At 33.7% G+C, this 12,895-nt stretch overlaps 1 protein-coding gene across 1 annotated transcript; it reads right to left on the bottom strand.

Moving 5' to 3' along the window:
• Positions 1-759: 759 nt before the first annotated feature.
• On the bottom strand, positions 760-12,872 carry LOC110465338 (integral membrane protein 2B-like). Its single transcript, XM_021521087.1, has 6 exons — positions 12,706-12,872; positions 6,321-6,479; positions 5,151-5,447; positions 4,627-4,737; positions 3,270-3,423; positions 760-2,848 (listed from the first exon to the last, which is right to left on the bottom strand). The coding sequence occupies exons 1-6, from the start codon at positions 12,784-12,786 to the stop codon at positions 2,715-2,717; spliced, it is 936 nt and encodes a 311-aa protein (XP_021376762.1). The 5' UTR covers positions 12,787-12,872; the 3' UTR covers positions 760-2,714.
• Positions 12,873-12,895: the final 23 nt, after the last annotated feature.

Here is a 12,895-nt window from a genome sequence, read left to right as displayed (position 1 = left end):
GAACGGTCAACTTTTATTAAAAGATTTCAATATACAATGTATTAGAATACAAAATGACAATATGATAAATAAGATGTTGAGGAAAGACAGAAGAGGAGAGTCAGAAAGGGGCAATATAACAAATAATGGACAACAACAAAAGTACAAATACAAAATTCAACAGTTATCTCAAAACTAATTCAGAAGCATCCTATTATTTAAGTTACAAGTCATTTATGGTTTTCTGTTTTTTTCTTTCTTTTTTAAAAAAAATGTAGTAATTTTGAGTTTTGCTTATCAAATTTGTATTAAGGTGCTGCTAATTTTCTGTGATATTTTACTATTTCATATTTATAAAGAATGACTTGCTTCCTTTTTTCTCTCTCTCAAAAAAATAAATAATTCATAATTAACACTATCTGTGAAAGTCCAAAAATAATTTGATAGTAGACCTGTCCTATAGAACATGAAGGAAGATCATGGACCTGGTAACCATCTGGATACAATTTTAAAGTTTATCAAAAATTAATGAACTTGTTTTGTACACCATTTTTAATGCTTTCCTTAGTCTTTTTTAATGCAAATCACAACAAGCAAAAGAATGCTTAACATATGACAAGTCAGCAGGAACCAATCTGATGATATTGTACTGGAATTTGTACTTTCCTTGTGTCCCAAACCAAGAAATTCTGTAACCAACAATGCCATTTCTCTGTCCTCACTGAAAGCTCTGTCTATAAGTAAAAATATCTACAACATCTACTGAATCCACTGTGTCTATTCTACTGCTCTCCTGTCTCATACCTCTACTTATCCTGTCCTTCGCTCATCTGACTCTTCCTTCTTCCATCAAATACAAGCCATAATCATTACCTCCCTTACATCAGATGTCAGGAATAATTGGCAAAAAAATATAAATGTAAAAAAATATTTCAAAGTAGTTTATGCTATGCACGTACTTTATTCAAAACTTTAAAAATCTTACTGAAATAATCCTGGTTATCTCCAGCCTCTTCTCTTGTAAGTGTATCATTATTTCAGTTTTCGTCACAAAAATATGTTTTAATCTTCCATATAAATTAATCTTCCATTTAAAATGTTATGTTTGACCCCATACTTAGTAAACAGAGCTCTAATCACAGAGAAATCAAACTTCTCCCCTTGTCTCCAAAGAACAAAAACGTCAAGGAAATTGTGTCCCAAACAAATACAAGGTGTTATTAAAACTGTATAAATAGCATGTATGTACCATTTGGAAATCTACATACTGAATAACACTACTGATGACAGGGTTACATTCTAGGTGGGGACTTCTACAATTCACATTGACAAACAAACAGACGCTCTTTGAAATGATGTGATTTTATAGTAAATGGTCCGAAGGCTTTCCAATTGACCTATCATCATAGACAAAAAAAAGATGATTGCAATTCCATTTAAATTGATGACAATTTCAAAGCACACACTTAAACAATACAAAGTGATACATATCAAATATGGTAGATTAAAAAAAACCATGAAAATATGACACAGATTCTTTTAAAACATTGCCCCCATTTACCACTTTGAATGAACTGCAAGACAAATATTTTTTTAATAATTCAAATTTTTAAAATATTTTTTCATGCTAATCGGTGAATGAAAAAGCTGCCGAGGCAATTAATCTGTAATTTTAAGGGAGTATCATTGACAATGAATTGATGTTATTCGTGTACTGATGCCTGGACCGAGTGGAAATTTGAGACAAGAGAGTGTGTTAAAAGGGAGACAACTTGCAGAGGAAATACATGCTCCTTGAATACCAATAACATTGTCCACAGTATTTGTTTCATCCCAAACAGAACACTTAATGTTAGAGTAACAACATGATTGCTTGCTACACATAGTTTTACACTACAATGGTGTTACTGGGTTCTATATATATAAATATATCTTTATCTCACTAATACACTATTTAATCCATTCTCCTGTTCTACAGGGGTAGAAAGCTCCAAACCACACTGGTTTATTACCATCAAAACTATAAAGGCCTTCACCTTTTTTGGCTCACTCTTTATCGAATACTAGTTCTTCTGATACTTTTTATAATGTCATTTACACGAAACTTGGTTTCATTTTTTAACCTAAATTTTGTGATAATTTTTTACATAAACTACACTGCAATCAAAAATAAGTTTCTTCCTTTGAGCAAAACTTGCCCGATTGCAAAACCTGGAAACAGTTCTAGAATACATGTACATGTATATCAATATAAATTTGTATTTACATTTGCACATGAACTGCTTATAATGAAAAACAAATATTCAAATATGAAAAAACAAAATCCTATGATGATCTGACCATGGACTCTCACTCTCTAACATAACCCACTCACACGTGTCTTGTGACTTCTCTGGTAGGATTCTTTGTTTAGAATTACACAAACAATGACCAATTATAGATGTCTTAGTACAAGAATGAGTCTAAATACAACACAGCAGGACAAATGTGTGCTTTATAGAATCCTCCGGATTTTAATCTGAAGCGACCCTTTATTGTGAAGATTACAAGCAGAGTCTTTCACATCATCCTCGGCTTCGTTCCTTTACAACTACAACAGATGGTTGACCCCGAACGCCTTGGAAGGTCCCATGTTACAGGTGTAGCTCCGTGATTAGATTCGCTATATGGTGTGATGCTGGCCATTGTCTGGGGGTTATATGTACACTGTGACACTGCTGCTAATACTCTCCCACTTAGAAACTCTCCACGGTTGGTTGATAGATGTTGTACTTAAACAAGGCTTGGTTCATATCGTCATAGTAACCGTATACCTTCTCTTGTAGGACCTCTCCGGCACTTCTCTTTACAATCCACTTGCCCATCATTTCTGTAATTACATCAGGTCAATAAGCCACTCCTTCGATAATTCAGCAGATACACACAACAATTATTATGTTAATTTCTACAACAATATGCCATCGCCTTATGATTTCCATGTCACAACATGGTAATAGAAGTGAAACATAAGTCTTTCTCTGAGCCAGTTATGTGTAAAAAAATAAATAATGTTCAAGATATCAAACCAATTAGAAAATTGTTGTCTATGTTTTTTGACAGATTCTATATCTTTACTTGTTCTATAGTACATTCCAAGATAAGGAAAATTTCCATGGATGTAACTTATTAGAAAGGAGCTGATTATTATATCAATACATTTTTTCCTATAAGATTAGAAATAAGGCTCTACTTCAAGACTCATGAATGGTATCTCCTGATCTTGTCCTGCTCCAGACATGTTAGGGACTTACCATCATCTCCTGCCAGCCTCATCAGCTGGAATGTCTTGTAATTGCTGCACTCGTTGACAATGTAGGGTCCTAGGTAGGCAATATTCTGCAGGGGAGGGCTCATCACTCTGTACTTCCTCCTGAGGACATGTGCTCGGGGCAGGTAATAACCAGACTGAAGAGGTCAATAATAATGTAACCAATCGGAACATTTCTTACATTGTTAAAAGCTCAAAAGTAAAAAAAAGTAACAAACAATTTTGCAATTATAACCTTAAGGATCGAGACAAAATACTACAGAATTCCAATGTAGGTTTTCATTAATGAAGTTACCTCCCCTTACTTTTGTTACAGATATAGCTGTAACTTGACTGCAACAGGGTACTTCCCCTGACTTAGCTCAGCTGGTCCGAGTGACAGAACATTGTATATCGATCACTGGTCCAGGGTAAGAGTCCTGGTCTGGTTCCGTCCCAAGTTAGAGTCCTGCTCTGGTTCCGTCACGATTTTCTAACTCAAAAAACTGTTCTTAATTTTGATCTGATTTATATTACTTTTTTTATTGAAGTTGTGCAAGATATGGTTTTCTTTTCAGGAAATGATATATCAAACTAGTCATGTGTAAAAAAAAGTCATAGTTAAGAGTTTTTGGCAGTGAAACAAGGACACTGGGGTCACTAAAAGTGGACATGAACAAGAGTACCGTGGAGCGGAACAATATATGCCCGTCCAATACCATATAGTGTTATATACTTTCTTAAATTGAAATAAGATCTGCATCATTCTAAGAGTGGTTAGCTGACATGCTATAAAAAATGTAGAAGAAAATCTCCGGACAAAAAATCAAATACTGAAATGAACAAAGGGCAATAACTTTTGCAAAAATCGCAAAATTCTTTTATGGGAGACATAACTTCATATCATGATTATAATGTATACCAAGTTTCAAAGAGATCCATTGAAAAATGTAGGAGGATATTGCCGGACAAAAATCAAATATTTCAATAAACAAAGGGCAATAATTTTTGGATTTTTTTTTAATCAAAATTCTTTTAAGGAAGACATAGCTTCATATCGTGATTATGATGTATACCAAGATTCAAAGAGATCGGTCGAAAAATGTAGGATGAGATTGCCGGACAAACAAAAGGTTACGCCAGACGGACTGACAACCCCATACCATAATACTTCCGTCAAATTTGACGGGCGTATAAAAAGCTGTCTGGTATTGATATATCCATGTACAAAATCATCATACTATAGTCACTCTTTCTCGTGTAGTAGTTATGGTTGATAAAGAGATAAGTGTGAGGATTGATGTATGGTAATAGTTTTTCTGTAATTGGACAGTACATCTACAACTAAGGCAAACACTCACGTTGATTTTATTGAGGAGGTCGATGAGATTCTTGGGAGGCGACACCTCATTCCTGTTCAGATTCATCACATAGCAAACTCTGTCGTGGTAATCCACAATGGCAGACTTGTTCTGGAAAGGTAAAACAGCTACAATATACATTCACAGCAGACTTGTTTGATAATGGCAATTACAAACAATATACCAGTATAAATTGTCTAAGCTAATTCAGCTTTGAACTGGCAGCCCAAGATAGAAAGCTATCTTCACTATGGTGACATTCTCAGATTAATCTCTGATTATGGATATGATGACGGACTCTGACGCAACTTTTATCTTCACTATGGAGAAAGACTCAGAACTAACTGAATTTTTACAGTAAAGATGGCCTCAGATTTTACTTCATTTTCATTACCGGGAATGTCAGACTGACTTAAAATTTACTCTGTTTTCACTATAAGGATTAGGGATTGAAAGCTTCAACTATGAGAACTGTCTCAGATTTAACTCAGCTTTATAGAGGGTAAAAAAACTTAATGACTTACCCGTTCAAAGTCGTGCAGAATGAGAGATTTGAGAATATCATCTATTTGGGGCATGCTGATTCGTTCGAAGATGTTGTCAGTGACCTCAATCTCCTCCTCCATTTTGACAGTGCTGAATGGGCCGTGATGTTTACGATGTTTACGGTGGTGGTGTTTGCGAGATGGATTCTGGTCAGGACCAGTCAGGCCACCATCATCAATCCTCTGCAGACTGTTTGTGTCTTGGAGCATTTGAGAAGTGGGGTCATCCTCGGTCTTCCTCATGATGAAGGAACATCGTCCCTTGGCATGCTTCAGCTGTATTAGAATATCAATCAGTTGTAACATGTAGGCAAAGACTTTATAACCTGGACACAATTTATTTTTTTTGCTATGAAACAGAAACAGTTTATTTTTCTTAACTATCATGACAGTTCACCCATATTTGTTGTGTAGAATTTTATATCAGGGTTGGAAACCTGTGAAAAAACAACTCTGTCACTTATTGTGACTGTTGTTCCTATTTCCTTTTATCACATCACACTTTATATACCCTGTTTATTACTTAATCACACAGAAGTTTTCAAAATTGTTACTATTTAGGTTGAACGGCTATCAAACACAGATAGATATAGGATTCTTGGTGCCAATTCCTACCCTAGGGTGGATACACCTGTCCAAGGTATGAGAATACTATTTCTCTTACCCTTGACAGGTGTATCCGCACTTTCACCAGTGTGAGATTTCCTTGTCTCACCCTAGGGTTGAGACAGGGGGATTCCCCTATTCATAACAATGGTATGACGTCACTTCAATAATACAATGACGTCACATCAGCAATCCATCTACATCACGTCAACCCTGAATTTAGCCTGAGACGTTAACATTACATTGTGCATATGATACACAATGAAAGAACAGGGTAAGAGAAAAAGAATCATAGGGGAATCTCAACCCTCGGGAAAAGATTTTTAAGATGCCAAACATGAGGCTTTGGTAGGAATTGGCATGAAAGAATCCTATCTTCCCCCTCAGGTTGAGATTCCCCTATCAACCCCTATCAACCCTCGGAAAAGATTCTTAAGTTGCCAAACACTCAGGTTGAGATTCCCCTATGTCACCCACAAGGGGGTGAGAGATTCAATTATTCCAACATTAATATGTGAGCAAGTAATATATTTGTAAGCACACCTTGTTTGGAGACATGTGGTTCTTGTACAAGTAATAACCAGCAGTTGCTCCTGTGGCCAGAACTAGCAGAGCTATGAGGATCAGGAACAGGTTCAGCCAGGTTTTCGACCGCTGCTGTCGAACATTGACCTGCACAGGCTCTACATTCTCTGCATCAGTCTGCAACAGATTATGAAAGACTAGATTAGCCCATATTGTAACTTGAATAACCAATAAACATTCCCTATGACCTGCATATATATACACCTGTATATGCAGATCAGAATCCTGAGGCTTTGATTTTATGTCAAATGAGGTATAACATTTTGTAAGTGTACTTGAATACATGAAAAATGTCAACATAGCCATGTATAAACGCAAAGTAGTCAAAATTTCATGAATCTTACTTTAACTCATTTATCCCTGAAGTGTAATAATGAACTGTTCCAACCTTTGAATTGGAAGAGTTCAAATGTGTTTTCAGGGATGAAAAATTTGAATGTACTAGAACATTGATTGATTTTGGTTATTCTCAAAATGATTCATCAATTTTCTATTTTCTCGTTTGTATGTTACTTCCATACAAGATTTAAATCTTCATTGTGACATAAATTTTAACTTGTGTGTTAACTGTCTGGACTTTTTATTTTACTCTTTAATCTTGCACATTTTTTTCTGACATAAACAAAATATGTGCATGCATCATAAAATTTAATAACATGGAAAAAAACCATCTGTTTTATCCTGTATAGGTATTATATAGTCCAATTTTGAATGATATGAATGCATGAATGTTATCACGACCACATACATTTATACACAGACAAGTTCCACAAGTTCCTGGGCAAGTACTGTATTATAAGTTGGTCAAGCAGAATTGTTTTAAATCTAGATAATCTATGAGCTATTAAATGTATCAGAAATATGAAACAATGCAGCCTTCTAATATGATCACTAAGTACATAAACATCATATACTTAGGTGCAAAAGTACATGTGTACCCATATAAACTTGTATGATATATCACCAATTTTATGAAATTGGACAGATGCCAAAAGCAAAATTCCCACAGCCATGTACATGCATTGAACAAATTTCCAGTATATATCATATGACTAAAAAAAAACTCCTTATCATGTTGGGTTGTTGACGACAATATATATCAATTGCAAATGTGAGCCTGCAGTATATTATTAATTAGCTGATAGTGAAACATGCACGACAGGCCATATGTCTTGGTAACTCGTTTTACCTACATTTTTTTTAGTTATAACATATTGTGAGAACTTTTGGTGCATTTGTTGCACATTATATTTAAACATATTTAGGATTGATCATGAATGCCCCTGAAAATAGCTCTGTTCTGGGAAATGAAAATCTTTACATGAAAAAGAATTCAGAAACAATGAGAGCCCGTTCAACCAAAATTGTTCGGTGAATATCATGAGTTCAGTGCTTATTTCAGAAACACCAGATGGCCTACAGAACGCATTGAATGAATTTCAAAATTATTGTAATATATGGAAATTAACAGTTAATACACAAAAAACTAAAGATTTGATTTTTGAAAAAAGAAAAAGTAAAAGAGACCATCACTTTTCGTTAAATAATGAGATTTTAGAAATACAAGATTCGTAACCATATCTTGGAATAATATTAAACTACAATGGTGTTTTTAAAAAAGCCAAAAGTAAACTAACAGAGCAAGCAAAAAAAGCTTTATATGCATTGTATATTAAGATTAGAAATATTTCCATTCCTATAGATCTTCAACTGAAATTATTTGTGTCACCTATTTTATTATATGGATGTGAAATCTGGGGCTATGAAAATACAAAAAGGATCGAAAAAATACATTTCGAGTTTTGTAAGTATATGGTGAGTTGGGAAGGTATCCCCTAGATATTGAAATCAGCGTTAGAATGGTTATGTTCTGGCATAATTAGCTTATAACGGGTGGATCGAAATTATCTAGTGTAATGTATAACTTAATGTACAATTTGCACCAGAATTCTGTACTAAGTTTTAAATGGTTAACATATACACAAGATATTTTAAACAGTACTGGGTTTAATAATTTATGGACTTTCCAAATATCATGTACAATTAATAGACAATGCTTGAAAACTATCATTAAGCAGAGATTATGCGATCAATTCATTCAAAGTTGCTTTCATGATGTTGAAACCTCAGTTTAATATTGGACCATATCTTTTAAAGCTTAATCGTAATGAACGAAAAGTAATATGTAAATTTAGAACCATCAAATATAAAATTTTGAGGAAAGGTTATGTCCCCTATGTAATAACTGTGTTGGGTACGAATACCACTATGTATACCAACGTTCTAATGTATCTGTTGTAGCTCTTAGACAGCTTTATATACCAAATTATTGTTGTGTCAACCCAACTTGCATCAAAATGAAAGGAATGTTCTCAATTTGTAACACGGTACTTTTAACAAAAGTAAGTAAATTTATACAAAGAGTAATGAAGCTACTTATTATCTAAAATAAGTTAGCTAAAAGATTATTGAAATGGGTTGTTATTGTATCAATTGTATCATGTGTCATATTATTTGAGTACTATGTCCATCAATGTATACTATGTTATATGTGACCTCTTGTTACGCACGTATACGTGTGGCGAGAGTGTAAAAATAAAACTTGAAACTTGAGTTCATTTAAAGTTAGGAATACATTATACAAACAGCCTTGTATATAAACAAAGTACAATATATACACTCATGCCTATAAGCTAGGAGGCCTCTGAATTTTGTAATTTTAAATAAGCCATCACCGTCCAATATATATCTGATGTAATTACAGACTATATTCATTCAAATACTCCTTCCTCAAATTACCAAATAGGACAATGTGTATATAGAACAAAATTGGACACATATAGTCATATACACATGAATACAGGTCATGTTTATTTTCACGAGTCTGGGGACTTACTGGTAATTCCCAGTCTGTGACGTTAACTTTTTTCCTTATTAGTCATTTGGACTAGTGAACCCATAATTTTAATGGTCCAACTGTGAATTTGCTAGTTCAAATTAAATTACAGACTGGTTTTTTCTACAGCATGAAGTGTAAATTGTGATCTAAATTGGAAAATTATTAGAACTAAAAACAAAATGTCTCTCAATAATTAACTTAAGAAACGGAGCACGGAATGTGATCGCCAATTATCTCTAATACAGTATTACTGTTGTTTCCATCAAGCCTTTAAGCACTAGCCAGAACCGTAATTTTTTCTTTTGTGTTAGAGCAATTTTTTCTGTCTGTTCACGGACAGGCTTAGCTGGTTTTGAACCTTTCCTCCAACTTAGCAACATCGCCATGGTTAGTTTCACGTGGTTATAAACTGGAAGTAATGTTCGGTAACTACTAAAATCCAGAACCCAGTCTCGCGATCGAAACTTCGAAGCTTTGACGAATACTGTATTTTACGGTAGGATTAGAACTTGTGACAAGCTTTATAGTGCAAAATATATACCATTAATAATATTTCCATTATTTTGGAGGAAATTTGCCACTAGTCCAGTCGGACTAGTTAAATATTTTCAATACTAGTCCAGACTTAAATTTACTAGTCGTTGGCATCGGACTATTGCCTAACGTCGCAGACTGAATTCCAACTCATACTTTAGCTATACCATGGACATGTACACTTGTATGTATAATTTATGTTATGAGATATGACTATTGAAGAAAAAGCTATCACCACAACATTTCCCCAATGTATATATGGTTTTTGACCATCAAATCTCAAAATGTTTACCCACATTTATACTATTTTACCAGTATACAAAATGAAAACCAAGGGCCTTGTACATGTGAACATGTGATAAAAATGAAGTTTAAGGATAATGGCATCAGTACTACCATCAGTTATAAATGAGAAGAAGAGTTCCACTGATGAGTTTTATTTATGAGGATTATCTTCCTGTCATTCTTTTTGCATTGTGCTCCATTAATTGGACACTAATTTATGGATTGGTAATGTGTAGATTTTATAATGTTAAGGTCATTAGTTAATATAAACACCTGCCTTTTTTATGATTGTTATTTTCAACTTTACTTTCAAGCATTCAAATTTCGAACAACTATAATTCTGTGAAAAAAAATTGAAACATGTGATTTAAAAAAACATGTGATTTAAAAAAAACTCTTTTGAAAAGGATGCTATAAATATTTCATCAATGTGAAAATGGTATTGATTCGGTTCAACATGTTGGTAACCTTTATCTGCTGTAACATTATATAGCACTTTTCATTTACAATATTTTAACATATCTAGCTTATATAATAGCCTCACATAATGTCAGCATGTGGCAGATCATGGAGAATTCATTACATCCATCTAGGTAAATAGTCAGCCTGTTTTCTTAACAAAAGCTGCAGAAAATAAATTACTGGAGAATTTCATGAATTTTTTTTCTGGGTTCACATAGCAACATCTATTTTGATCTGAGAACTATATGCCTCTCCACAGCTGGTGAAAGAGCAATTCAGTTCTGCATACCTAGATTTATAATTAAATTTAAATAATCAGTTGGGTCGCAAAAAGGATTGACATTTTATTATGCTTGTGAAATATTTTTAGCAAGACACAAGCTTAAGCTAGCCTTATAAAATTGACAAAGTTAAGTTAAACCATTCTTATTTTCCATGATGGATTGTAGATTGACGAATTTTAGCATTAAAACAAAATAAACTTGGATATGGTTAATCGCTGACAGCGAGCTCGAGTTGTTTATTTTTTGACAAGACAATTGGACCGAACATCTCACACCACAATGTTGCTGATTGGCTAGCTGGTTCATCTGACAACCAATAAAAACATATGTTTTAATGGAAATGTTGTGAGGCTCAAAGCGTGACAATATGACAAGCCAGGAAATTCTGGTGATTAAAACTCTATGATAATCTGTGGGCTACTTGTTCCTAAGTTTGGAAACATTTTGGATTCAAACGTTTGGAATGTGCTCCTTAGTTGGATATATGACTAAAGTGTTCTACCGAAGGTGAGGGCGTCAGGTGTCACCAGGTGAATGTTGATCCATTGTTGCATTTCTGAATACAAGATGCAGCTGTTGCAGCATAAAGATCAATCAATGCATGCACACATCATCAATTTTATTTCAAAATTTGAGATGCAGCTGTCGTAGTATATAGACAATGTAAACATCATCAATTTCATTTCAAAATAAATATTTTTCAATAATTATAAAGTTCTGTCAACAAACATCTTGTTATTGTATATATATATATTAATGTTTGTGTTATTGGCACAATTCTCTATCTTCAGGTTTTCCCTGGAAAACGAAAGTGAAAGTAGATTTTGGAGAGTGAATATAAATGTTAATTATTGAATTTAAGTTCAATTTGATCAATCATAAGTCACTTGATTGGAAGAGATTCCCAACACCTTCTTATATCTTGTAATCAATAACTTGTTATATATAATATTATTATATTTTGTGTTAATTTTGAAAATCTGTATGGAGTAAATAAGTACTGATCATTATATATATTAGCTACATACATTGCAGTGCATGTGTATAAGCAAACCTATATTAAACAATCATTGAGAATATTATTATATGAAAGTGTTGTCTGTTCAAAACGTAATCAATGAGATAGTAGAATGTTTTCAAAATACTTCCAAGTATATATAAACAAGCCTATTTTAAACATGTGTCTGTCTTGATCACATGGTTGTGCCTGATAAGGTTTGCTTATACACATGCACTGATACATTGTATGTATATCAGGGGCATGGTCTAATTAAGGGTCGATGGGAATAATAATGTTAAGTGATTCTGTTGTCTGCTCAAAAAAATCGTTGTCAGTACAGAATTAAACTAGTATGTGAATTACTTTTATGATCTTAACAAGACCCAGTGCTCAAACAACGTTATTAATTATGTTGATCATAATAAGTTCTGTAAACATTAAAGGAGCAAGATTATAAATGTCACGAAAAAAGGACAATAAAGTAGTAGCATTTAATAAAGGAAAGCAAGGAAGCAACAGAAGTCCATAAAAAGTCTGTTGACATCTACTGGAGCACAGCTTGTGTGTTGTTTTATGATATTAGTGCGCAAAAAAAAAGCAAGGACAAACACATTGATGCATATATATATATATATATATAAAATTTTCATTTCAAATTAACATGTACCATCATAATATCATGACATTACGTGTCATTGCTTCTATCGGATGTAATTCATTCTGTTAACAGCCGTATTAAGATTTACTTTCGTTCTATATCCTGTTTGTATACGCCTCCAGTGTAACGTTACATACAATGGCAATGTTGATAATCCCGACATTTTATTTGTGCGAATCCCGGAAGAGACCAGCTGTCCAAAAAACAATCAGAACACTTACCAAAGGAACAGTTAGCACGTCTTTCTCCGCAAGTTTCTTCTCTTCCTTCTTGTCTTGTGGGATGACCTTGTAGATCGTCATGGCGCCGAAAAATCCAGCAGTCCTGACGAATAATTCCTCTTATCTGACTTTTCCAAATTTATTATGGTGGACTTCCGGTTTTGATATACGTCACTTTACAAAAATCTCG

The sequence above is a fragment of the Mizuhopecten yessoensis genome, unplaced genomic scaffold, assembly GCF_002113885.1.
Source record: "Mizuhopecten yessoensis strain PY_sf001 unplaced genomic scaffold, ASM211388v2 scaffold11069, whole genome shotgun sequence".
NCBI lineage: Eukaryota > Metazoa > Mollusca > Bivalvia > Pectinida > Pectinidae > Mizuhopecten > Mizuhopecten yessoensis.
The sequence above is the reverse complement of the archived record's forward strand: the minus strand, read 5'-3'. Positions and strand labels throughout refer to the sequence as shown.

Coding starts and splice junctions, on each gene's coding strand:
- LOC110465338 (XM_021521087.1), bottom strand. CDS start 12,786: ATGACGATCTACAAGGTCATCCCACAAGACAAGAAGGAAGAGAAGAAA. Junction 6,480..12,705: donor ACGTGCTAACTGTTCCTTTG/GTAAGTGTTCTG, acceptor AATCTGTTGCAG/ACTGATGCAGAGAATGTAGA. Junction 2,849..3,269: donor GAGGCTGGCAGGAGATGATG/GTAAGTCCCTAA, acceptor ATGTAATTACAG/AAATGATGGGCAAGTGGATT.